This window comes from Tiliqua scincoides, chromosome 2 (genome assembly GCF_035046505.1).
Source record: "Tiliqua scincoides isolate rTilSci1 chromosome 2, rTilSci1.hap2, whole genome shotgun sequence".
Classification (NCBI taxonomy): domain Eukaryota; kingdom Metazoa; phylum Chordata; class Lepidosauria; order Squamata; family Scincidae; genus Tiliqua; species Tiliqua scincoides.
Genome location: NC_089822.1, coordinates 131,069,275 through 131,095,495, shown reverse-complemented (window position 1 = coordinate 131,095,495; position 26,221 = coordinate 131,069,275). Strand labels below are relative to the sequence as shown.

Below are 26,221 nucleotides of genomic sequence, written 5' to 3'. Positions count from 1 at the left end.
CACAGTCAAATTATATCCAAGCGATAGTTAAAAAAAATTATTGCTATATTTTTTTTTACTGCTGCAATTTGCTGCACCAAACGCAAAAGTGACTGTTGTCGTGGAGACTTTTAGGGTCCTTTTATACCTAATGTTACAACTTTATGTGGGGAGCGGGGGTGGATGCAGACTAATGCCAGAATTCTGTACAGTTTCTGGCATATCAGTGGTACTATACAAACCTTTAGCCACTGTAGCATTTCCTTATTGATCTTTTTCTAAGACCTAAATAAAATACTGCACAGTTTAAGCATCTGATGTATTTTTTGAAATTTTTAATGCTGCTTTTGAAATGTATTGGTTTTTCACATGTGTACCCTGCCCTTATTCTAAGGGCAATGTATGATGTACATAGTTCCTCCTCTCCTATTGTCCTCACAACAACCCTGTGAGGTAGATGGGGCTGAGAGAGAGAGAGTGACTGACCGAAGGTTACCCTGGAAGCTTCATGGCTGAGCGGGGAGTTGAACTTGGATCTTCCAAAGTCTTGAGTTCAGCTACTGATCCACTGTACCATCCTGGCTTTGAGAATGACCAACAGAATAATGCAACAATGACTTGGTTCCAGAGGTGTCCTTCCTCTTCCATTTGCAGAAGTGTGCTGCATGAGAAAAGTGAACTCCAACTCCAGAGGAGTTCCTTCTCGCTACCTTTTGGTTCACTTGAGTTCATCTGTTGCTATTTGTTCCTTCATTGCTCACCACAGAGTTCATGTTATAGTACAGTCTTCGATGCACTGTGGCCCTGTGAGGTTTTCCACTAGCACTTGCACAAGAGTTCATGGCACAGCACTGAGTCATTTTCTTCTGCCCACTGTTCTTTGAATACCTTCCAATATGTCAAATTCAATAATGTTACAACCTGTAAATCCAACAGCATCTGTAACTGGGGATGTTTCCAAGAAGAAAAAAATCTAACAAGAATAAAATGATTGGCAGCCAGTGCAAATGAGTGATAACCATTTTTCAAGAGGCTGAGACATTAGAAGCCCCAAACCTGTCGGTGCCCTAAAATATATACACTGCCAATTAATTCAATAGATGTTTACTGCTGACCTTCAACACAGCACAGAATGAAAAATGTTTAACAGCAAAAGAGCAAGGTCAGTTTGTGTTTCCAGATCACCTGCACTTCTTCCCATCCTCCTTCTCCACCTGCTTTCCATACACTAGTACTAAACTCTGCTATCTCTTTGACCTAAGATTAAGAAAGTATAAAAAGATGGGCAATCCAGACCATGCCCTGCACTTGTGCACTTGATCACCATGCTGAAGCTTTTCATCTTCGCTGCTGTAGTCCTGAGTGGTAAGTATAGAAAACCCACACTTTACAATGGGTTCACTTTATAATCAAATCCCTTTACAATGAACTCTCTGTAGTAAAACAAGGTTCACTATATGATAGTTCATTCACTTTGCGATGGGCTTACGATTTCTGCTGCCAGGGCCTCATGGGGGATACATAAGCCAATCAGCAAAACAAACACAAGCATTTGGTACAATTATCAGCCAATAGCAGAATTTTTTTACAAAGTGGCTGCATTTATTAAGAGAAGAATACAGCCTGGCAATTTGTGCTTTATAATTACAACATTGTGTAAGTTGATAATCATGGCCCTAAGGAGCACAGCAGGTCCTTTAAAAATCACCTTTAAGTAAGGGAAATAGAAACACTTTCTGCCATTAAGCCTTAGTTCAGTGGCAGGAACTTCACTTCTATCAGCCGCATAGCTGACCAGCGTGCTGTAAGGCATGCTGTCACCGCAATTACTTCTGGAGTGAAGCCAGCTGCTTCTTTGCCCCAACAGGCAGCAGGGGTGGGCAGGTCCTTCTGCCTGCCTCTGCAGCCTTTGGCGCAATCAGTGAAGCCAGGCACTTTAAAAGAAGTGGCAGTCTTCACTCCAACCAACCGCACCAAGAATGACTACAGTCTTTCTCAGCATGGTCACATGCCACTCAGAGCAAGGCCTGCCACTCTGAGCAACTTGGCTGTGAGTGAGGGGAGCAGGGCTGTGGCAACTGCATTGCAGCAAGTGCGACATTACCACCTCAGGAGCAGTGCCGCCTGGGCTCCTGAGTGACTCCCCCCCCCCGCTATGTGACTGACTTTTGTAGTCTTGGAACAAATTACCAAAAAATAATGTATTATTGGGTTCACATTACAATTTTTTCACAAAACAATGGTGTCTCTGGAATGGATTACCATCATAAGCAGGAGGGGGGGGTCACTGTATTTCCTGCGGTACTGCACCACTCTTCTCAGAACTGTCTCACACTGAGACCATTCTGCACAATCATGAAATATTTATACTTTATAAAAAAAAATTTAGTGCCTGCATTTGCTCATTTTCCTCTTCCCTCTCTATTCTTTTTCTAATGTTATGCATTTGGAATGTGACACTGTCATGACTGATCCTTGCACAAGGGATTTGCTCCAAAGCAATGACTTGTCAGCCTGCCTGGAATCTCACTAAGGGGTTCTTAAGGCTCCAGCTTGCTTCCTTGACATCTCCCTAGAACAGAAGATGTCATCAAACGCTTGGGTGTTGGGTGCGTCCACCTGAGCGGATAGGCATGAGGTGACTCATTTCTCCCCTTTCTGGTCAGTGTAAAAAGAACCAAGGAAGCAACTACAGTGAGGCAGGGTGGGTCTGAAACAGACACAAAGCTGATCTGAGTGTGAGACAGACAGAATAAGGGAACTGGGAGAGAACCAGCAGAGAGTTGAAGCACTTCAGGGTGCAGGGGTTACAATCTGGGGAGCTGATGTGATCTGTTAGTAGAAGCAGCAGGTGTCACTTGGTGGAGGCAAGGAGGTGGGCCTCCCCCAGTGATACCAATTGAGGGGGTGACTGAAGGGGAAAAACCTGCCACACTGCCCAAGTTTGTTTTTGTTTTTTTAATCTTGCAGAAAAAGTAAGTTTTCTTCTCTTCAGCAAAACATCCGCATTTGTATTTTGCCCTTGTTGAGAACCTCACCTCTATACAATGTATAGGATTTCCACCTAAATCCAGGAATGTGGAATACAGCATACGCATTTACCTGGTAGTAATATGCAATCCTATATGGACTTCTTAGTAGACATGCATAGGATTGGGCTTGAATTGCACTGTATGGTTGGCAAACCTTACCAACAGCATGACGTCTTTTGCATTGATTCACAGCAGATAAATTAATGGAAGTGCAGGACTTTTAGAGTCCAAACTAGACGTGTTTTTGACCCTCAGATTTTTGAGTTTTTAAAAAAGTGTGGGTGGAGGGTGTGAAATGGCCCAAAACTGGTGGGGCGTAGGGGGAGCTTTTACCACTTTTAGACAAGCCATTTTAAGTGGTACCACTTCAAAATGCAAGTGGCAGATCACATGCTGAATTATTTTTGCCTGAAGAAAAGATTCCTACCCATGGAAAACTAGGTAGAACCCTTTTTCCTGGTATCAAGGGTTTCAAGGAGCAGAAACTGCCCTTGTATTTGGGAACATTCCATCATGGGAGGCCTCGCCTCCTGCAGTTTGAAATGGTACAGGTCAGACATAGTTATCATGCCATTTGCTGTTTCCCATTTATCCAAAAGGTTGCATTCAAATGGGTTCCTACTCTTGACACCATTTTACTCTTGCAGGCTGCTATTCAGAGCAGTCGCTGGAGGACAATGGACGTGTAGTTGGGGGCACTGAAGCAAGGAAGAATTCATGGCCATCCCAGGTACATTCAATCTTTCTTTTGATAAAATGGCAGCTTTCCCTGTTTGCTTTTCAACAGGGATCTCTATCACTTCCTACAGGGGTTATTTCCCCCAGAAAACAGATGGGGGGGGTTGATTTTGAAGCATTTAGCAGCAGTTACTACCCTATTCCTCTGCTCAAAATTGCAGCCTCCCATGGCTGTTTACCCTGCTAAAAAAGACACGCTGGGGCAAAACTGTACTTGATTGCTTGGAAGATATGCTGTAGGCTGGCCCCAGGTGTCAGCAAAAGACCGGTGCTACAAGATGAAGGAGGAGGATGAAAAGGAGCGGTTTCAATACACAGCAGAAGAGCTCTAAAAGATAAACAAGAAGGGAATTTTAAGTGCAATAACCAGCAATGTCAGCACCAGGCTGCTGGGGACCCAGTGGCCAAGTTCTGCACTGGGCCTCCATGACACATTGGGCACTCCCAGTGCCACTGGTCCTGAAGGTTCAAAGGTTAGCCCAGCCAGGTGGGCTCTCTAATGGGTGCCCAATTTGGCCAAAGGTGGATGCCGTCACTGATAACAGAGAGCACTGGCAGGTGACTATGCAAGGAAGGGATGGAGATGTTGACACATCACCCCACATCTCTTCCAAGTGGCCTTCCAGCAAAACTAGCTACTAACTGGGGAGTTAAGAGTGTTGTTCATCCCTAAAAAGGAATCCACATCACATGGTGCTGATGTTTTCACTTTAACTTCTGACTGTGTAAATGCAGAAGTTAAAGACTTTTAAGTAATGACAATATTTTCCTTTCAACTAAAATCTTTCATGGGGCCTTAGGTACAAGGATAGTGTGTTAATGCCTGAACTGCATTACAAAAATGCACGTCGTTGGTCTTTTATATCTGGTTTCCTTCAAAAGTGACCCCCAAACATGTGCCCACATCACCCAGCTATTGTTTAACGAATGGTCTGTGGGACTAGTTCCCTTCAACAGCCAGCCACGAACACCTTCTCCTCTCATATCCTCAATATGGCTATCTCTAGTGCTCTTCTGAATGGCAAAAAATGCACTTCACTCCCCTCTCATTTAGATTTCCCTCCAATATGCCTCTGGTGGAAGCTGGTATCACACATGCGGTGGGACGTTGGTGCAGCGAAACTGGGTGATGACAGCAGCTCACTGTGTGGACAGGTGACAATGAATCATGGCTTCATTACTTAACCTAGCTAACAAATATGCTTTAATTTCTTTTTTTTACATTTTTCCCCTCATTTCTTCCAACAAGCTCAGACATGGCTTTTGCCTCCTCAGAACACCTCTGTGAGGCAGGGCCTAGGAGAGGGGGGTAAGGGGGGTAATTTGTACCCGGGCCCAGGAGCCAAAAGATCCAAAGGAGCCAAAGAAATTTCCTGGGATCTGACATTTTCCTGTCTACTCAGACTTGTTGCCCACATAGGATGCTGGGGACACTTCCACAAGCATGCGGCTGCAGCTACTACGGCTACTGGAAAGCCAAATATGCTGGACCGAGGAATGTGTTCAATGACACTACTTAACACAGTGTCAAATCTGGGAGGAAACTGGCCTCCTACAGTAGGTCTTTGGCTTGTGGTTCTGCTTACCATGAAGAAATGTAAAGAAGCTCAGGGACACAGCTGAGGGGCTACAGCTGCTGCAGAAGCAAGTTTTGGTACACGCAGGACACTTTCCATTCTAGTGTGAGCCTAAATATGATGATGCTAATTTTCTGCATGATTTTCTATATTTAAAAGATTTTAGAGATACTTAGGAGTGTGTTTGGTTTTCAGTATTACTGTATCTAGCTGTCGATGCCACATGGGTAGGTAGGCCTGCGCTCCAAAGACATTTCCAGCTATCTCCATTCTCTCACCATCCTGTTCCGCCCCTCCTGCCCCCATTCTGCTTCCCCATCACGACCCTCCCCTGCTCTGTTTCACTACTCCTCCTTTGTGAGAGGGCCCAAAAGAAATTTTGTACCCCCTGATAAAATTCTTCTCAGAGGCCCTGCTGTGAGGTAATTAGGCTCTGAGAGAGAGGCCCAGGGTCACTTAGCAAGCTTCATTGCTATGCGGGGAATGGAACCCAGACCCTCACACCTATGTTCTATTTAAAAACTTACATAGGTTTGTTATTAAGAATTGTATAACCCAACATACATTATACAAAATAAGCTAATATTATTATGTGGATAATTCTGGTTCAATTATGATGATTATTATGTGAAAAATTCAAAGTTATCCTTGGTTCAGATTTTCATCTTTCAGAGTGACATATTAAAATTTAAGTCCACTGTATAAATTTTTTTCATCATTTGATGTTCCCAACAAAAACTTGTCTTTCAAAGTTGGACAGCACCTTGGCTATTGAACCCTCAAATCCAATAATAGTTGTGTAGAGCAGGGGTGTCTAAACTTTTCAGCAGGAGGGCCACATCATTTCTCTGACACGGCATCGGGGACCAGGGAAAAAAATAATTAATTTATATTTCAAATTTAAATAAATTTACATAAGTTTACATAAATGAATATACTGGAGATGAAACATACAAATGAATGAAGGTCTTGCAATAGCTCAAGGCCTATAAAAGGCCTTGCACAAAGCAAGACCAACCTTTCCTTCACTACCGCATCACAGTCGTGAAACAGTAAGCAGTGGAGGGAGCCCACGTCCCACAGCTCATGCCAGAGGCTGAACAAATGCCCTCATGCTGAGAGCGGTTGCGTCAGGCCAGCGCGGGCTCCAGCAAGTCTCCAGAGGGCCAGAGGCTCATTGGAGACTAGGGGCTCCCTGAGGGCCACATTGAGAGTCCTTGAGGGTCGCAAGTAGCCCCAGGGTCGGGGTTTGGGCACCCCTGGTATAGAGTACCTTTTCTGCCACCTTGCTATTGGTCTGTTATTTACCTCTGGGAGTTTCATATCCTCTGTCAAACATTTGAGGCTCATGGAGAGATTTGGAATTGGCAACATCATTCACTTCTGTGTTCCTGCTCTCTTATCTACAGCAACATGAATTTTCGTGTGGTTCTTGGTGACCACAACATTTATCAGCAGGAAGGCACCGAACAGTACATAAGCGTCGGACGTATCTTTGTGCACCCAAACTGGAACAGCAACAATGTTGCTGGAGGGTAAGTGTGAATCTGATAATATTGTTCGTGCTCAGAAACGAATGTTCACGTAATGGCCAGGATCCAAAAAGGCTGTTTAGGCACAGTCATATGTACTCAGTGGGATTGTTTCACTCCCCCCACATCCCTTTGAATAGAAATATCCCAAAGCCGTTTCACAAGCTGTTTTTGAAAGTCTCCTCGGTTCCAAAAGGAATTTGCCCTATGCCATGGCCAGAGGTACAGTTGAAGGGGAGCAGGGGAGGAGTGGAGCGTCTCCTACAGCAACTGCTGTCTTTGATATTGTTTTTCAAAAGGACCTCAGCCAAGAAGAAGCATCAGGCTCAGAAGGAGATAAACGGAGAAATTTGCTTCTGGCAAATGTTAGACCATGTTAGATTAATGTTATAGTAAGGCTACAAGCCTTTGCAAATTTATAATGTAAATAACGTAAATTCTATTGAACAAAGTGGGACTTACTTGTGAGAACATGTTTAGGCTACGCTCTAATATACTTTTTATATTTATTGGGTATATTTTTCAAACCCATTTTTCCATTTTAATGCATTTGCATTAGAACTAATGAACCGCCTCACCTCCCCCCTCCAAGGTTGGGATCAAATGAGCTAGATTGTTTAATGACATAAAGTGTCAAAGTAGAAATATAAGTAAGGAGAATGGAATACTCTAATGGAGAAATTTAAAGTTGATTGTTGTTTCTTTGTCAAGATCTTAATGGGTCCCTGGAGGGGTGCTATGGGGGTATAATCTGATGAACTCCTTCATTTAAAAATTTACCACTACGTGACTGGCCATTGCAGCCTGCTGTTTGAGAAATGCAAACCCAAAGAGAAGGGCCATAGTTGAAGGATGTAGCATATACATTGTTGGCAGGAAGTCTGAGGCTCAGTCCCTGGCATCTTCAATTAAAAAGCGGTCAAGTAGCATGACTGGGAAAGACCTCATGTAAATCCTGATGACAATTTCACACATTTCAGTTATTGTCACTTGTGATAAAAACTCAAGTAGAATACAGAGCACATGGTTGTTCTGTGTTGATTCTATGCACGTTTACTTGGGAATATGTTCCACATAGGTCAGTGAAGTTGGCTCCCACACAGAGTGTGACTAGAACTGCCATTTGCAACCTTGCGGTAGAACTAAATGTTATGGGAGATGCATGGTGTTTTGTTTGTTTTATCAATCAATCAATCAAACCTTTATTAGGCATAAAAATTAACACATAATATCTCTAAACAATCCAATATATAAATATATGTTAAAAAGCGAATAAAGATAAAGGTTAAAACACAACAATTTACTTGCGCGGTAACTCCAGGTTGCTTAGGACCAACAGATTAGCCCTCTTCAAGTTACTCAGGTGTAAAAATTTCACAACTAGAAGGGTCACGAGTTTAGAATCTCCCGCCAACAAAAATTGTAGGCAAACATTCTCAGAAAGACCTTTTTTAGTTCTTAATAATGGGAGAAGGTACTGCTCTCTAGGCACTTGATTGCTAACACAGTGCAAAACAATGTATGAAAGAGAGTCTACCTCTCTAAGGCCACAGTTACAGACTCGTTCTTCCTTCCTTGGCATTTCTAAACCTGCCAAGTAGGTCTTTAGAAGGCAACACATTGCAGCGAGCTAATGTAAAAGCCCTCCTTTCAAAGGGGCACTCCAAGAAGGTCAAATACTTTGGTTGTTGACCAAATGTATTACTTAGGTGGAAATTCAGGGGCGAACATTTTTTGTGTGCTGCACCCAAAATCTCTTGCGTTTCTATATCAGTTAATCTTGTTATCAGGAGCCTAACAGAAACCTCAGGTGTAGCAGCTCCTTGTAGATCTGCCTCGAGGCCCATCTGTCTGATTTTCTTATAGAAAAGAGCTAAGCAGGGAGATGACAGTGGGTCAGTCAGTATCCCTTTTAACAATGGGTTTTGATCAGCCCTGAAGCACACTTTGGCCCAGTATTTTAAGAAACGGGACCATGCTAGAAACTCCAGCCTATATTGGCCTGTCTCCAGGCAGAATGCTGCATAGGGAACGCAATGTTTTGTTTGTGATTGAGCCATTCCTTGACCCAGGCTGGAATTTGGAGTCTCCTGGGTTCATCACAGACTAAGGCCACAATCCTAACCAACTTTCCAGCACTGACATAAGGGCAATGCAATTCTGAGGTAAGGGGACAAACATTACCTTACCTTGAGGAGGCCTCTGGGAGTGCCCCCAAACTGCAGGATGTAGCACATGCCCCACTGGCAAAGTTATTCCATTGCTAGAAAGTTGGTTAGGACTGTGCCCTAAGAATCCATTTCAGGACTTATGTTGGGCCAAAGGGGGTGGGGAAGGAGTGGGCAGCAATCTGTTTGCAATCATTGGCAGAAAAAGAAATTTAGCAATAAACTGCTTTTAAAGACCATTCTTACTAATAGCCCAATCCCATTCTCCGCAGTATGGAGAGGTCTACTCGGATCTGCCCTAGCAAATTGGCTGGCGCAGGTTTGTATAGACCAGCCATTTTCAACCACTGTGCCGTGGCACACTAGTGTGCTGCAAGTGGTCCACAGGTGTGCTACAGGAATTTGGGGGAATCATTTGGGGATCATTTATTAGTGGGGCCAATGGGGATGTGAGCCCCCCACTGGAAGCATGGTGTGCCCTGTAATTGTCAAAAACCTGATGGTGTGACTTGACAATTTTAGTGCCTTGTCAGTGTGCCACGAGATGAAAAAGGTTGAAAATCACTGGTATAGACCCATGCCACTAGATCACGCCTTGAAAGGGGGCCAGGCGTCAACAGCTGCTATGAAGACAATTTTCCTTTCTCATATCTCTCTCCATTGTATCTCTGTTCTTTAACAGCTATGACATTGCACTGCTCCGTCTCTCTCAAAGTGCAACTCTGAACAGCTACGTACAGCTTGGTTCTTTGCCCCCGTCTGGTCAGATCCTGCCGAACAATAATCCCTGTTACATCACTGGCTGGGGCAGAACTAGAAGTGAGTGTTACTATAACTTCCCAGGAAGAGCTATCAAGCTGTCACGTAGCTCAAGCTGTAGATGCCCAAGTCTTCAGTCTCATTGCCCCCTAGTTCAAACTCTGGTCCTTCGGATAAGATAATGGCTGTAGTATAATCAATATATACCTCAATATATACCATGACAGGCTGACTGTTTGCCAGTGGGGCAGGGGGAAATCTGTTGTCAGGTCTCAGGGTTTGATTGAAGTGCCGAGGTTTTTACCTCAGTAGGGTCTGCTGAGTCAAGAGTAAAACTTCAGCGTGACAGACCAGAATTAAAGGAGGTGATGGTGGTTGTTTTTTGCTCAGCTTGATGGGTAATTTGATTATTTGTTCCACCTCATATCCTTCATGCTCTACTGTCTAAACATTTGGTGCTATCAGGATCACTATAAATCTGCCAGTTTGCCCCATGATGGTCCTAGCGTTCCAAAACTGGAATACAATACAGACAGGTTATCCATCATGTCATATATAACAAGGAAATTCTCCCCCTCCTTTCAAAGAGGAATCTTGAGATATATAGGTATCTCTTTTGGCAAGCCAAATCCCACTCCTCTCTGTGTGTGTTTTGTACAGCTGGTGGGCAGCTGGCCTCAGTCCTGCAGGAAGCCTATCTCCCAGTGGTGGATTATGCAACATGCTCCAGTCCATCCTATTGGGGCTCAACAGTCAAGAATACCATGGTGTGTGCTGGAGGTGATGGAAGCCGCTCTGGATGCCAGGTAGAAAAACAAATCACTTGAATCACAAGCTTTTTAAGATTAGATGGGAAACTATTTGGGGGGGGGGGGAATTCTCCCTTAAAATTGCAAGTGAAACTTCTCAAGCCAGTACTCCAGTTGTCATCTGAATTATATCTAGTTCTGTGTGTGCCATGACTCTTTGAGAACCCAGAAAAAAATGTTCACCTCTGTGTTGATAACATTCTGATGATGACTTGACGTTTAAAAAAAGTATTGCCCAGTATGTTTGCACATCAAACAACATGTTTCTCTGTTCCTTACAGGAATTATATTTATATTGTTCTTTTATTCCTCCTCTTCATTGAAATACATCCATCAAGATTACATCTCTGTTTGCCACTGTTGTAGAACTGGCAAAGAGACAGCAGTAATAAAAGAGCCTTCTCTGTTGATCTCAAAGATCATAAGCATCTGCAGAAGATATTGACTGGATACTCAACCAAAGCTGAATTAGTATCCAGTCTAATTTCTAATTTCTAAAACATTCTGGCTCATTTTGTTGAGCCTCTTCAAATTCTGCAAGGGAATCATTCATCTGGAATTTGGAAAATCATTCCCTTCATTGCCAATGCATTATCTGGGTGGTGGGGGGGAAAGCCTATGCCCCCCCTGTCAATGCAAGTGCACCAAAATAGCTTGTGCTGCATCTTGTGGGGGGGGGGGGAGTCCAGGAAGTCTTCTTCTCTGGATAAGGGGGCATTCATTCCCTTACCCAGGTGTAAGACTCCACGGCACAAACGGATCTACTCGAACCAGTGCATTTCACCAGTGAAATTGCTGGTGAGGGTTCAAATGGACCCAGATCAGGTCTGAGAAGGGGGCCCCCTTCCTGGAGCCAACTCACTCTTTCCCCTCCCCATCCCATTCTGTCCTCCTTCCAACTCATCTCAACAACCCCCCCCCCCCCATCAGCAGGTTCTGACAGAGCATCCGTAAAGCAGTCACCGCTGGCAGAACGCTAAGTTCCACCAGCAATGCAGCCCCATAGGATTGAGCTGTGGGTTCCATTGTGTTTCAGAAAGATGTAGGGCAGTCCTTTATTTGAGTGGCACGTTTTTAACAAAGCTGGTCTCCTTTCACACAGCCCAGCAAGCCGCTGACAGAACAGAAATATCATTGAAATATCACAAGGAAAAAATGATACATGAGAAATACTGATAATGCACATCTTTGCTCTCTGCTTTGTTCTCCAGGGGGATTCTGGAGGACCCTTGCACTGCCTGGTGAATGGGAGGTATTACGTCCATGGTGTCACTAGCTTTGTTTCCAGTTCCGGTTGTAACGTCTACCTGAAACCTACTGTGTTCACCCGGGTCTCTGCCTACATCTCCTGGATGAATAGTGTAAGTTTATTTCAATGTGCAGTGCAGTGCAACCATGGTGACTGCATTGAGGAGGTGACCAGAATATGCCAGTCTTTACAACTGCAATAGCTACCATGCCTTGCAAGCACATAATGGTCATCATGCTAGTTTTACGAAGATGCCAAGAATTTGCGGCGAGGTTGATTTGGTGGTGGCATAGGCGGTGTCAAAGTCCAGGTGAGTGGAAGGGATAAGAAGTTCCCTGTTGGCTGAACCATAAACTGGAAATGAAAATGGGGCTGTAATCCTAAACAATAGTGAACTCCATCAAAATCAACAGGACCCACTTCAGAGAAAATGTGCGTGGGATGGGAGTGATAATGCAAAATATACTCAATCTCTCTTTCAGAACTAAAATATGTAAGACAAAGCACAGCATTTGTTGGGGTTGTGGTGGGGAGAAGCCAGAAACAGAACAACAGAGAGCCCAGTAGCACCGGAAAAGCACTACAAAACAAATCTTATTTCAGCATAAGCTTTTTCAGATTACAGTCCACTTCATCAGAGACCTCTGATGCAGGGGCTGTAGCCCATGAAAGCTTAGGTTGAAATAACTTGGTTAGTCTTGAAGTGCTGCATGACTCATTTGTTATTTTTGCTGTACTTAACTAGCTTCATAGAAGTGAATGGTTCCCACTTATAGCTATAGGAACAGGAATTCTATATTGCCTTTTCCTTGCTAGGGCATTTCATGACACAGGTTTTATGTACTACTTTGGTGCCAATACTAAAAACTGGTATTTTGGATAACTTTTTTTTTTTTAAGAATGTGTGGCATGAGGCTTATAATCTTATAACTTTAAAAAAAAACTTCTTTCAGGTTATTTCCTCGAACTGAACAAGCTAGAAAACAGAAAACAGACCCTGTATGGAAGGCTGATGTCACTGTCCAGTCAAAACATGCTGCACAGTTTGTGGAATGTTGTAGTGTCTGCAAACCTTGGTAAAAAAATAAAGCTGTATTAGCCTGTTTTGTTCTCTATCTTTATGTTCTCTGGGGTTAGTCTGGTTTTGCTCTTTCCCTTCCCTGCAAGGTGGGAGTAGCCTTTAGAGCAGCCATTTTTAACCTTTTTCAGCACACTGTCAAGGCACTGAAATTGTCAAGGCACACTCCCAGTTTTTTTACTTACATTAAATTACTACATTACAATTAATTTTTAATTAATAGAATTAATACAATTAAATCATTACATGACAAAGGGCACAATCTTAACCAGGTCTACTCAGAAGTAAGTCCTATTTTGTTCAATGGGGCTTACTCTCAGGAAAGTGTGGTTAGGATTGCATCCAAAGACTGGGGGGGGGACATTGGGGGGGAATGTGCCTGTGGGACTTACCTCTGAGTAGACATGCCTAGAATTGAGCTTTTGGTTGCACTTTTTTCTCAAATACACAAGCAGGCAAAGTGGGACTTCTCTCTCCTCCTCTCCCCCACCCTCCCTCATCTCATAATTGCAGTTAGCACCTCTCCTACTGTCCCTCCCCTTGAATCACTTGCCTCACATTCTTCCCCCCCCCCATTGCCTGCTCTTGTATTTCAGAAAAAAAGTGTGACCAAAAGCCCAATCCTGGGCATGTCTACTCAGAAGTAAGTCCCATTATAGTCAATGGGGCTTACTCCTAGGAAAGTGGGGCTAGGAGAGGAACGTGAGAGCCCAGCCCAGCTCAGGCATGTCTACTCAGAAGTAAGTCCCATTATAGTCAATGGGGCTTACTCCCAGGAAAGTGGGGCTAGGAGAGGAACGTGAGAGCCCAGCCCAGGTCAGGCATGTCTACTCAGAAGTAAGTCCCATTATAGTCAATGGGGCTTACTCCCAGGAAAGTGTGGATAGGATTGTGGCCCAGCGCCCTTCCTCTGAAAGGCAAAGGCGCGGCAGGGAGAGTTGCTTTGGGGAAGCTGCAGGCAACTGTGGAAAGGAGAAGGGACTTTTGTCAACCCTCAGCCAGCCCGTTCTTAGGCTGGTGGCCTCAGCAAACTTGCTCCCTTCCTGCCTGCTCAGCTGCCCCAGCTTCCTCCTTCTCACTCCGCCCAGACCTCCTCCAGGCTTTTCTGGTTGTCCAATCAGCAGGCAGGGCAGACAAGGGACTTGATACCCAATCCTAGGCGTGTCTACTCAGAAGTAAGTCCCATAACAGTCAACAGGCTTTCTTCCAGGTAAATGAGGGTTGGATTGCAGCCTTCCTCTTTTCGCAGCCCCTGCTGCCTGCCTCCTCTGGCCCTGCGGCACACCTGAGGCTGCCTTGAGGCACACTCACATTTCCCAGCCCTGATCCAAACCTGCCCTCCTGCCTGACAGCTTTTGGAAAAAGAAGTCTGGAGCTTCCCTCATGAAATTCTCACATCATGTCTTGATTTCTTTTAAAAGAAGGAATGAAAGAGTCTTATGGAGTCTTTAATGTGTTTCATCGCAAACACCTTTTTTAAATTTTTCATTCAAGATGTATTATTATTAAAATGAGCAACACACACACACACATCAATATGCAAAATGATTTCTAAAAGACTTCTTGGCTGATGTTCTTAATTCTAAAAAATTCCAAAATGAAATATTATTTCTTAAATGTTACCCCACCTTTTGCCCAAGAAGCACAGTAGCACATATAGCACTCCTCCTTCCCCATATTATCTTCACAATTCTGTGTAGTAGGTTGACTGAGAGTTAGCAACAAGCCCAAGTTCCTCCATTAAGCAGCATGGCTAAGCAAGGATTTGAACTTGAGGGCCCAATCCTGTCCAACTTTCCAGCACTGATACAGCCATGAAGTCCTCCTCAAGGTAAGGGAATGTTTGTTTCCTTGCTTCAGAGCTGCACTGCAACTGTATGGGCACCAGAATTTTGGATAGAATTGGACCCTCTACTAGCCCACATCCTTCAGCTTCTCCAAAATGTTGCAGAACTGCTCTATATTTTGGTAATTTTTGGCAAGAGTTTCCTGGACAGCCCTTTCCTGCAAATATCAATGAAAGCTCTTAACTCCTTCTTCCCTACAAAGGGTTCCTTGGATGGTGAGAAAGCCTCTCACTGTTGACAGGAGTAGCAGGAACAGTTGAATCACTGGTTTCCTTCATCATGGATCTGTCCTTGTCAGTCAAAATTCAAGCTAGCTCCACTTTCACACTGTTCTTTTAAATTTGCCAAAAGCAAAGGGGAGAAGACGGCTGCTCTTTAAAGTCAAAAATGAGATGACAGGCTACAATGGGAGCCAGTCTAGGGTGCGTCTTGCCACCTCCAAAGGCTCAAAACTCACAGATATAAAAATCCATGTGGGTTTTGCAGCCATACATTCAAAATCAACATGGAAGAATTGGAACTTACTGATTAAAAAGTGAAAATGTACCTGGCCTATTCTATAGCAAACCACTCATGCACAAGGAAGCCCACGTGGGTTTTGCATCCAGAGTTGCTGTTATTCCATGGGAAGTGCTCATTTCTGCACATTTGCTCTGAACATAGCACACAGAGGGTGTAGGAGAGGTTATGCCTTTGCCCTTCCTATCAGATAGCTGTACTTGAGGGTCCTGTTGGAGGCTCCCATTTAGGGAGTTACTTGGGTTCTGCGAACCATTTTTTGTTCATTCCCTGGCTCTAGTGTCCTGCTCAATCACTACGTCAAATCCTAATCTCATAACTATGTTATATAAATACTAAATGTAAGAATAAAATGCCACTAAGCTCCGCTCTATAGCACACAATTTGGACCTCAGTATCTACAGGGTAGCCCTGCAGATACCAAAATCCCCATGTCTGGAGGAGTTCTGAGGTCCATAGATTTGGCATATGGCCTCTTCAGGCCTCAGAAAACCTCCCAAATGTGACTGGAACAAGCTTCCAGTCTCATCCAGGAGGTCCTCTGTGGGTCCTCCCACTGCAGGTTCAGAACCTGCCATGGGTCAAATCCATGGGTAACAAACCCACAGATAAAGAGGACCTATGGTATGTAATTTGGTTCATCCAGCCCTGCATGTTTCATATATAGATGTTCAGTACTGAGGCTTGGTAGATACATGCAGCCAAATGAAAAGGGACAAAGCTGAGGTAGTACCATATAAGACAATAGGTAGAGACACCAACTATAAAAGTCCATGGTATACAATAAATCTCTGCAACTAAAAAGTGCACCTAAGAGAGAGAGATTCCCAACTCATTTGATCTGCTAGTGTCTATTTGCAGAGAATTTTCCACAATAGGAACCATTTTGTCAAGTGGCACAGTCCCTTCTACTATCTTATCTCCACCTCATTCTATTGCCTCAGGAAGCCAGGCCTGAAAGGCATTTCTAAGCACAGAATTTGCTCCAGGATACTGGACAAGATGGTCTTTAGTCTGATCCAGCATGTCATTTCTCAGCTTTGTATATTCTGTCTAAAGGAGGCGGGCTTACGCAGCACATAGCTAAAGAGGCAAACATGTCCCAAACCAATGGTTAAGCGGGTGCCAAGCCCAGTGACAGATGACACTTCTTTCTTAAACTTCCTTTTACAGAAGTTAAAAAAAAAATTAAACCACAGCTTGATGCTGAAAACAGAAATTGCACAACGAAATACAGCCATGGCTGAAAGCAAGACGGGAGGGGCCGGGCTGTTCGCAAAACGGGTCCAAAAGCAATTCTGCCGAGCTCAAGAAAAGGTACTGATGCTGATAAGTCATTTTACATTTATCTGCTTTATGTTCAGGGCGGGATGTGTCAGCCTGTCCTCTCGCTTCTCAAAATATGCCCCAGGAACAAGGAGAGGTGGGGCAAAATTAGGAAGAAAGAAAAAGATTTCGGATGGTTTACTTGTCGGTGTGTGCTCAGTGTGGACTAGTACCTCCTCACACATTTTTAGTACAATCCTATGCTTGTCTACTCATAAATGAGCCCAATTGAGTTCAGTGGACTAACTCCTATGTAAGTGTGTATTGGATTGCAGGCTTTAACCATCTTTTGTGGCTTGAGTGATTAAATATTGGCAAAAGGGACATTTCTACCCCTCACCCATCCCTTCCTGTCCTTGAATGCATGGCCATCTAATCTATGTTTGTAATTATATATAGTCAGGGGGGAAATTTATCTAGATTAGGATGGGCAGACTTCAGATTTGCAGAATCAATTTTGTTTTTTGACTAGGACCCCACTTTACAAAATAGTGGCTTGAGTTGAGGCAGATAGACATAAAACAGCAGGGTGCCTCTGAGTTCATGCTTGGCCCAGGAATTTCTTTGTAGTACCAAAATGCAAAAAGTCTCCAAACTCTCTGTTTCAGCAGCCTAACTGAGGAGGGGGGGGTCTTTTTTTTTTTAATGTAGCTAAAGTTAAATAATTGAGTCAGTCACTCCTGCAAATCAGACACCTACTTTCTGCCTACCCTTAGTACAGAGCAATCAATCCAAAGAAAAATAGTATAGCCGTACCACATGCTGGTTTAACAGTTATTCCCTTGTTCCGGGGAAAGCTGAGAACAGTCGTTCTGTGAAGGGGGCTAGGAATCTCCAACAGAGAATTCTGTTATCTGCAGGAAATGTTTAGGATGAGTCACATAAGAATATTAAATAAACAAACTTTGACAAGGAGATGTTTGGGCAGGGGTGTTGCGTCACTTGAGGAGTGACATTGCAAAGAAAAACTTTTGTGCTGAGCTGTTTCTGTTTTCCGCTTCAGGGCCCCAAGATGGATAACGCCTAGGATTCAATTCCACTACCACCCCCATTCAGCTTTATCTGCCCCCTTCCAACCCCATGATGTATTAATCAAGGGACAATATAAACACTTTGCCCATGGTTTTGCTTATAAGCAGAAAGAATTTTTTTTTTCCTATTCTGCACTTCCATGTTACATCACCCTTCTGGATTTTGTAGAAACCACTTCTGAAATAGGCAAAAACCACTTTTGAAAGAGGCAATACCTAAGCAATCTTGTCCAGAATTAGGCTGACAGTTGCAGGCTTGCTTAGAAAATGCATGTAACTGAAGCTGCTTTCAGGAATGTGCTACTCAAGATGTTCAAACTTGTATGTTTATAAATAAGGCAAATGCTACCAAAAGTGGTGAGAAGTTCCATGGGCACAGCATTACCTGGGTTTGGGCTTCCTTTAGAAGTGAGATCACTGGAGGTTTATGGTGTCTTTGCAATCTTCTAAGCATGGCTGCAGCTGCTAGCAGCTGACTCCTTCTTTTAGCTTCAGTTTCAGTCTCTCTCCAATCACATCCCATCTCAGTCTCTGTTTCTTCCTGAATCTATACCACATGTTGTCTTTGTCTTTCTCACTTATTACATAAAAGGAGGAGTCACTTGACATTCACAACCTCAGCTCCTTGTCTAAGGTAGGTGTACATGGTCTTGAGGGTCCCAAGGGAGGCTCTTATTCAGGACCACCAGGGACTTGAACACTTAACTAACCTCTTGACTTGAATTCCAACCTACTGCATTCTTAGCTTCACACACATAGGCTACCAGTGGGCTGCTCTGGGGCTGGGGCAAGCCCAGGGAAGGAGCCAAGAAACAGGTGGAGGATGACAGGTGAAGCAATCCCCTCCCTTGCTGAACTCTGAGGCGTTGGGCCAGCAACCTTCAACGAGTTGAGGGATAGCCAGCATGGAGAAACCACTATAATCATCCCCACAACCTTCAATGTGTCAAGGGATATCCAGCACAGAGGAGGAAACATCAGAAGCTGGAGTCGTAGATGAGCCCTAGTGTGTATAGTGAAGAGGGTCCCCTGGAACCTAACCCCATTTTTCCATAGGTTCAGTGATTCAGTATCTTCTAATTTGGTATCCACTAGGTTTCCCAGGAACCTAACCCTAGCAGATAATAAGAACTGACTGTACATGACAGTCCTTCATGCTTCTAGGCTCCTTTCTCCCTTGCAATCCACACAAGCGTCTTAGAATTTTCAAAGCCGCATTCACCTTTCTTCAGGTTCCCTCCTTATGAATTTCTAAGATAATGATTATGATTATGATGAACTAACATATTCAGGTGAGGCTTTATGAATTCATCTCCAACACAGAAAAACAGTTTCCTCCCTTTCACTAGCCACCCCAGATACGAGGGGCAACTGGTTTTGCTTGCCAACCCCAATTATAAGCAAATTTTAACAGTCACAGTTGTTGCCCACAGGAAACAACCCGATCCCTAATCATAAGCTACAAATTCTTATGAAAACTATTAAAACAGTAACCCCCAAAGGCCAAAATGTGACATCTTCTGGCTTAGTTTGTTATTAAATGATGCTGGAGGCAATTTCGACTGAGGGCCTCTGGTGCTGGAGGAAGGGCGTTCACCCTTTTTTTCCACTGCTGTATCCAAATCAAATTGTTCTCCCACTTCCCAAGGCAGGATACCCATATTGTTGTTGTTGCCCCCCCTCCCGCAGCTAGTAGCAACTTATGGGAACAGATTTCTGAGAAATCAAAGACATTGTGCAGTGATGAAAACGGGCCCCATTGGCTGCTTTTAGCTAAAGAAAAAGACATTTGTAGATCTGATTGTAGATCTCTCAAGTCACATCTAGTTCAGACCTAAGACAGAAGAGTTAAACCAAACGGGAGGGAGGAAAATAAATTCCGTCAAACTGAACAAAATTTGCTGAATTCAGCATGAACCAGAGGAGATGGTGACTCAGGAAGTGGAATTAATTGATAGCCTTCAGATACACCTCTCCCAGGCTGAGGTGGCAGTAGAGTATGGGTTGGCCATTTGATCTCTTGTGGCTAAATTGAGACAGGGTAAAACGACTCCTTCCTTTGTCTGTTTCCTCACCCAAACCTTTCTTCTTGCCACAATTTTATGCACAGTCTAGAAGGTTCATGAGCAATCTGGTCCTTACTTAGTTTAATGTCTCATCTGCTTCATCTTTCTGGATTTAGATGACACGGCGCAATCCTAATCCCTTATGTCAGTACTTTCCAGCATTGGCACAGCAGTGCCAATGGGACATGTGCTGCATCTTGCAGTTGGGTGTCACTCACGGAGGCCTCATCAAAGTAAGGGAATGTTTGTTCCCTTACCTCAGAGCAGCATTGCCCTTATGTCAGTGCTGGAAAGCACTGACATAAGGGGTTAGGATTGTGCCCATAGTTATAAAATGTATTAAAGGCTACAATCCTAAGAACATAAGAAGAGCCCCACTGGATCAGGCCAAAGGCCCGTTTAGTCCGGTTTCCTGTATCTCACAGTGGCCCACCAAATGCCCCAGGGAGCACACAAGACAACAGACACAACCTGCATCTTGGTGCCCTCCCCTGCATCTGGCAATCAGAGGCAGACTGCACCTAAAACCAAGAGCTTGCACATACCTACTATGACCTGTAACTTGTACTTTCCTGGGAAATTTTCCTTTCTTATCCACACTTTCCTGGAAGTAAGTCCCATCGACTATAATGGAACTTATAATGGAAGTCTGGTTTTTTTCCTCACAGCTTTGCAACTGAAATAATAGGTATGCATGCCAGCACACTGAATACTGGTTCAGATAGAATATATATAAATGTTGGACTATATCGAAAGTGCTGGACATTTGCTCCCATCTCTGTCCAAGAAATTTGTATTGAATTTGCCCTTTTACTGCTGCTGCACACGGAAAGTGTATGCAGGCTATCTTATCGAGGGGTGAATATAAACGTATAGTACTAGAGATTCCTGCTGTTCATACATGGTCACATCCGAAAAGGGGAATGTGGCCCTATTACCACAAGGTGAGTGCGGTCATCTGACCTGACTGATATGGAGATCAGTATCATGGAGGATCAGGGAGAAGAGAATCCCCCCTTTAGCTATTACATCAGATGCACAAGTTATTTGGTTATCTGCTTTTGAGTGTAACACCCAAAGCCATGCTGAGAGAAGACACCATATAACCATATCACAAACAAATTGGTTATCTCTTCCCAGAGGACTCTGGGAATGTTTTGTGAGAGGAGTAAGGGATCTCAGACATAAAAATGATCAACGCCTTCACCAAATGACAGTTCCCAGAATTCTTTGGGGAAAGCCTTGATAGTCAAACTGATAAAAGCAGTTTCATTCTGTGGTGCCTTACAGTGTTTGTAAGTACAGGAAGGTTTGCTAAGCTGACTGGGAAAAGAACTAGGGCTCAGCCTGTCACTGGCTTGCAACCTGTTGATAGAGATTATTGTTTGCTGCTTGTGGTTTTGGTTGTTTCTTCAGCTCATGTGCCTTTAGCATTGTTCTACGCCTACAGGGTTAGGATGTGGGAAACTGCAGAAAGTTAACTTGCATTATTGTCAGCCACAAAACCAGGTGACACTTCTTTCAGAATGCTGAAAAGCAGAGTTAAGGCAAACTTTGTAGTTGTGTTCTATCACTTGCAACTCAGAGACCTGCTCTGCAGTTTTCAGTTCGCCAGTGCAACAGCAGACAAAGCAGCTGTGGTGATATTTCTGTCTGTGATATTTTCATTGCTGCTTTCCTGGTTAATGTGAGACATACCTGGAATTCTGCTTATTGCAACCAGAGCTGGCCCATTCATGAGGCCAACTGAAGTGGTTGCCTCAGCACTGGTGGGAGTGCTCATCTCTGTCCACCTTCTTGCTTACACTGCAGTTCCTCCTCTTTCCAGTCCCTGGTTTGGAAAAGGAAGAGGGGGACAGAGAGGAAAGGATCTGTGGAGTGCTGAGCTAGAACATTGGAGAAGAGGAGGAGGCTGGCACATTGTCAAGTAAGAGATGCAGCATCTGGCATGCTGCATCAGACATCAGAAGGTCTTGGGCCAGCAGATGGGCAAGTGGAAGATAACAGGACTGGACTGGAACAGGCAAGAGAAGCCATGCCTATTCTCTCCCATTATGGGGGTATTTGTAACTATAGCATGGCTCTCTAGGCTGCAAAAAGGCAACTTTTCTGTGGATGTTGCATGTGAAGCTGCCACTGCTACTCTTATAACCTTCCAACAAAACAATGATTCTGCAAGAAGAACCCTATGAATTCAGGCTGTTGCCTATTTATGGACAGTTGTATCTCAGCACACAGTCTGGTTGTTCATTAACTGGGCATCCAGTGCCACATCCAATCATTGGTATTGTCATTGAGACCCTAAAAATGGATAGTGAACTTTTCTTTCTTGTAGTCATTTGGCTTTTGTGCCTCAAGAACAAGCATACTCAAAAGTGTGGCAATTCAAGCAGGCATTTTAAATGCTCTTAAGGGTATACGCCAGGGGTGCCCAAACCCCGGCCCTGGGGCCACATGCAGCCCTCGAGGCCTCTCAATGCGGCCCTCAGGAAGCCCCCAGCCTCCAATGAGACTCTGGCCCTCCCGAGATTTGTTGGAGCCTGCACTGGCCCAAAGGAAAAGCCAGCCTTGCTTTGTGCAAGGCCTTTCATAGGCCTTGAGCTATTGCAAGACCTTCATTCATTCATATAAGTTTGTCTTTAATATATTCATTTATGTAAACTTATGTCAATTTATTCAAATTTTAAATGTAAATTAATTCTTTTTTCCCCCGGCCCCCGACACAGTGTCAGAGAGCTGATGTGGCCCTCCTGCCAAAAACTTTGGACACCCCAGGTATACGCAATTAACTGAATGGTTAGTGGAGAAGATCTTAATACCCTACTATCTTTTTTTCCTTTCTCTACAGGTTTTGCAGAAACTGGGAAAAACAGTGGAAACTAAAGATGAGCAGTTTGAACAAAGTGCATACAATTTTCAACAACAGCAGGTTATATTTATTTCTCACATTTTTATACGGCCCTTCCTCCAAAGAACTTGGGTGGAGTACGTGGTTCTTTCTCTCCTTTTGTCCTCACAGTAACCCTGTTATGTAGTTGAGGCTGAGAGATAGTGCCTGGCCCAAGGTCACCCAGGAAGTTTGGTGGCTGAGTGGGGATTTGAACCAGGATCTTCCAGATCTAAGGTCAACACCAGAAGCTGGCTTTGATAGAGAAGTGGGAGGCTCCCCGCTGTCTGGAAATGTTGGGATGGTGAGGAGGAAGAGAAGATATAGAAAGGAATTTGTGAAATACATAGAGAAAGGGTGGAGGTCAGGTTTGAATAGACCTCTGGGGTGTATGTTTAATAGGAGATGGTGTATGGAGGTGGAGCATAAAGCGACTCAGGCAGTTTCTTGAAAGTTATTGTGGTGAAGAAATATCATGATATCTTGAACAGAACCTTATTGAGGATATCTATTCATATGACATGTTCCTAGCTAAAGATGAGAGGGCACTACAGGCAGAAGCATCATGCTTTGTTCTTTCTTTCCTCCTGCTTGCTTTGAGCATCTAAAGAGAATGATGAAAATGACATGCAGGAATTGGCATCCACATCTGACACAAGTACTTTCTGCCTTTCCTCTTTTTTTCCCAGACTGAAGGTCACAGGCTTTATAAGGACCTCAAGGTTTTCCTCAGTGCTGTGAAAGGTAAAGTGAGCCAAGTTTGCAGAACTGTCATATCTGTCAGTACTAGACTGTTTGCTGCCACTTCCTCCGTTGTTCAGCTGCACAACCTGAGCGCAAGGTGGACAAGAGCTAGATGATGAGACAAGTTGACAAGAGTTTTCACTGTGTTTTTAGCTTAGCTGCCATCTCTTGTGGAGTCTTGAAGTCTACATAAGGCAAACTTTCTCAACAGCATAATAATTCTCCTTTTTTTTTTTTTTTACTCTTGTCCATGTCTATCTTGGATGATTAAAACAAAAAATCCTCCACTCTTCCTCTGAGAGCAGCATACCTCATTCTCCTTGCTTCAAGCAACACTTTGAGGTAGACTGAGAGCTCAACTTCTGAGCAGGAGTCTGGACTGAGTCTAGCACTGTTGCTGCACCACCACAGTGGTAAAGAAAATCTCTAGCACAATTAGGCACAGCTTTCTGATGATTAGGAGGATGGGGTCTCTAGGAAGCTTAGAGACACCAAGCCATGTTTGCGTGGAATCCTTTTGTGTGAGAATTAATTATTTCCATTTCACACTCCAGATAATATTTTCATCACACCAAAGGGGAGGGTCCAATAATTCAGTTTAAAATCAACTCAGAACACAGGGAAACAGTTTGCAGCAAGATAATGTGGTGCCACAGGGCTCAAGCCAGAAGACCGGAAGCCAGTTCCCTACTCATTGTACCATCAAGCAACTGGCAAAGGGGGTTGGGGATTACAGTACAGGCACTTGGAGCCAGCTATCAAGAGCTTCTTGTCAAAACTGTCTTAAACCCAGGAGTCAATGACCTTGGTGAACCAACCATTCCTATTAAGAGATCTACTCTCTCACCTCATCATTGTTCATTTCTGTGATCTGTGCCATTCATGACTGACAGGAGCCACTGGCCTGTATCAGTGGATCTTGTTGGGCTACTTTCTCCCTTGCCTGCCTCTCCTTCTTTTGCTGTACGCACCCCATTTCTTTTTCTCACTTTATGAACTGCTTCTTCAGTGTTGTTATTTCCGCTGCCTTGTGAACAAGACAACACAGCCTTCCTCTTCCATTACACTCAGTCCAAGTAGGAGGGGCTCCAGAGTTTCCTTCTGCCCTACGAATCCTACAAAGGTTGCAATGCTGAGAACAAGAAGCAGTTCATGCAGCAGGCCACATGTATTGATTGGTCACTGACAACAAAGAAACTTGATTTCAGAAAACTCTAATCATTGAGTCAGTGGGAACACTGAGTTAATCTGGATTTTTTTAATCCTTTTGCAGTGATGCATGAAAGTTCCAAGAAAGTCTCTGAAACCTTGCAAGAAATTTACAGAGATGACTGGGATGGGCATGAAGACTTGAAAGCCATTGCAAACGTGAGTTGAAAAATCCAATTATGGACCTCCCAATCAAGTTTTGGCCCTGGGCCTGTAATATAGTTAAGGCCTCTGGTTTGAGTACTAGTTCTCCTGAATTTATCTGCCTAGCAGTTTCATACATGCAAGTTATTGCTTGATTTTGCAGTCACTGAATGAAGAAATACATAGGATGACCTCAAAAAGGCAGGGGAGTACTGTATATACATTATACATGGGCTTCCTGAGTTGCAGATGTCCTGGTTAAGGGTGGCTGCTTTGGTCCTGTCGCAAAAGTGCAGTACATCTTTTGGTGGTGTGTCTGCACAAATGTGATAGTGCTAGAGCAGAAAGAACTGGATGTTTCAACCTACATTTGTTTCAACTTACATACAGTCTGCTGGAACGTGATCTGTATGTACGTAGGATACTTACAGCCCAATCCAATGTAAATCCCCATGCAGTGATGCAGCAGCACTGACGCAGGCAATGGAGGTCTTCTCAGGGGGTAAGGGGACGTTTGATCTCTTGCCCTGGGATAAACCACAGCAGCCACAATGGGTCAACTCAGACCTGTGCCAGGGGGCTGGATATGGTGTGTGCTGTTGCTGCCAATCCCATTTCCCTACTGGGCCCAGTCCAACCACCCCAGCCCCTTTCGCATCATTCCATCCTCCCCACCCTGCTACAGGACTTTTGCAACAACACACATTGTCGGAATAAGCATTCTGCTGGCGCAGGTCTTTGTTAGGGTTGGGCCATTAGTGTACTATCTGAATGCCATTCTGAAATGTCTCCATCTGTTTTACCTGCAGAGCAATGATCTTTTGTGGGAAGATTATGAGGAGAAGTTTGCAGACCAGGCAATCAGGACCATGGAGAATTACTTGATTCAGTTTAATGAAATTAAGGTATGGATTCCAGGGTTACCTATGTAGAATCCAAAACTTATTAGGGAACGTGGCACCTTGAAAAGTTCAGTTTTTCATTTTAAAATGTTTCTAGCCATCATGATTGTGAAAGAGACGTGGATATTTCCTATACCTCCTTGACATTTTCTTTGTAAAAACATAAATTCAAATTTTTATGCTAGCCTTTCTGTTTTGAATGTTTTTATATGTCTTTTTATCTTTCCTCTCTTTTTACTCCCTCCTGCCCTTTTTAAAACAATTAAAAATGGTATGGTATCTTCTCCCCTGCATCTTCACCCTTTCTTTCCAAGCCCTCTCTCTCTCTCTCTCTCTCTCTCTCTCTCTCTCCAAGCTCTTAATCTCCATTACACAACACTCAGAGGAAGCCTTCCAGAAGACAGTGGGAATACCTTTAATGATCTGCACAGTTCCAGATTTTCATGTTGAAATGCTCTCTGCCAATGCATACTGGCTATTTAGGACCAAAGCAGACATTCAGCAGCAGACCCTATCTGGGTCATCATGAAACAACTGTGTTTGCAGTGGAGATGCAGCATTCTGGACTTTAAAGTGACCTTAAAGTCATTCTGGACTATGAGACCTTAAAGTAAAGATGCATCAC

At 43.8% G+C, this 26,221-nt stretch overlaps 2 protein-coding genes across 2 annotated transcripts in view; both read left to right on the top strand.

Annotated features, from left to right (window-relative positions):
* The first annotated feature begins 1,304 nt into the window (after window positions 1-1,304).
* On the top strand, window positions 1,305-12,839 carry CELA1 (chymotrypsin like elastase 1). Its single transcript, XM_066615292.1, has 8 exons — window positions 1,305-1,344; window positions 3,659-3,741; window positions 4,804-4,904; window positions 6,736-6,861; window positions 9,709-9,845; window positions 10,446-10,591; window positions 11,806-11,955; window positions 12,797-12,839. Exons 1-8 carry the CDS (start codon window positions 1,305-1,307, stop codon window positions 12,812-12,814), a joined length of 801 nt encoding a protein of 266 aa, XP_066471389.1. The 3' UTR covers window positions 12,815-12,839.
* Window positions 12,840-16,526: 3,687 nt separating this feature from the next.
* BIN2 (bridging integrator 2) overlaps window positions 16,527-26,221 on the top strand; it is a 34,861-nt gene continuing 25,166 nt past the window's right edge. Inside the window, exons 1-5 of the mRNA XM_066614743.1 lie at window positions 16,527-16,604; window positions 22,559-22,639; window positions 23,287-23,341; window positions 24,615-24,709; window positions 25,504-25,599. Coding sequence (XP_066470840.1) covers window positions 16,527-16,604; window positions 22,559-22,639; window positions 23,287-23,341; window positions 24,615-24,709; window positions 25,504-25,599 — 405 coding nt within the window. The remainder of the gene's footprint in view (window positions 16,605-22,558; window positions 22,640-23,286; window positions 23,342-24,614; window positions 24,710-25,503; window positions 25,600-26,221) is intronic.

Coding starts and splice junctions, on each gene's coding strand:
- CELA1 (XM_066615292.1), top strand. CDS start 1,305: ATGCTGAAGCTTTTCATCTTCGCTGCTGTAGTCCTGAGTG. Junction 3,742..4,803: donor AGAATTCATGGCCATCCCAG/GTACATTCAATC, acceptor CCTCTCATTTAG/ATTTCCCTCCAATATGCCTC. Junction 9,846..10,445: donor TGGCTGGGGCAGAACTAGAA/GTGAGTGTTACT, acceptor TGTTTTGTACAG/CTGGTGGGCAGCTGGCCTCA.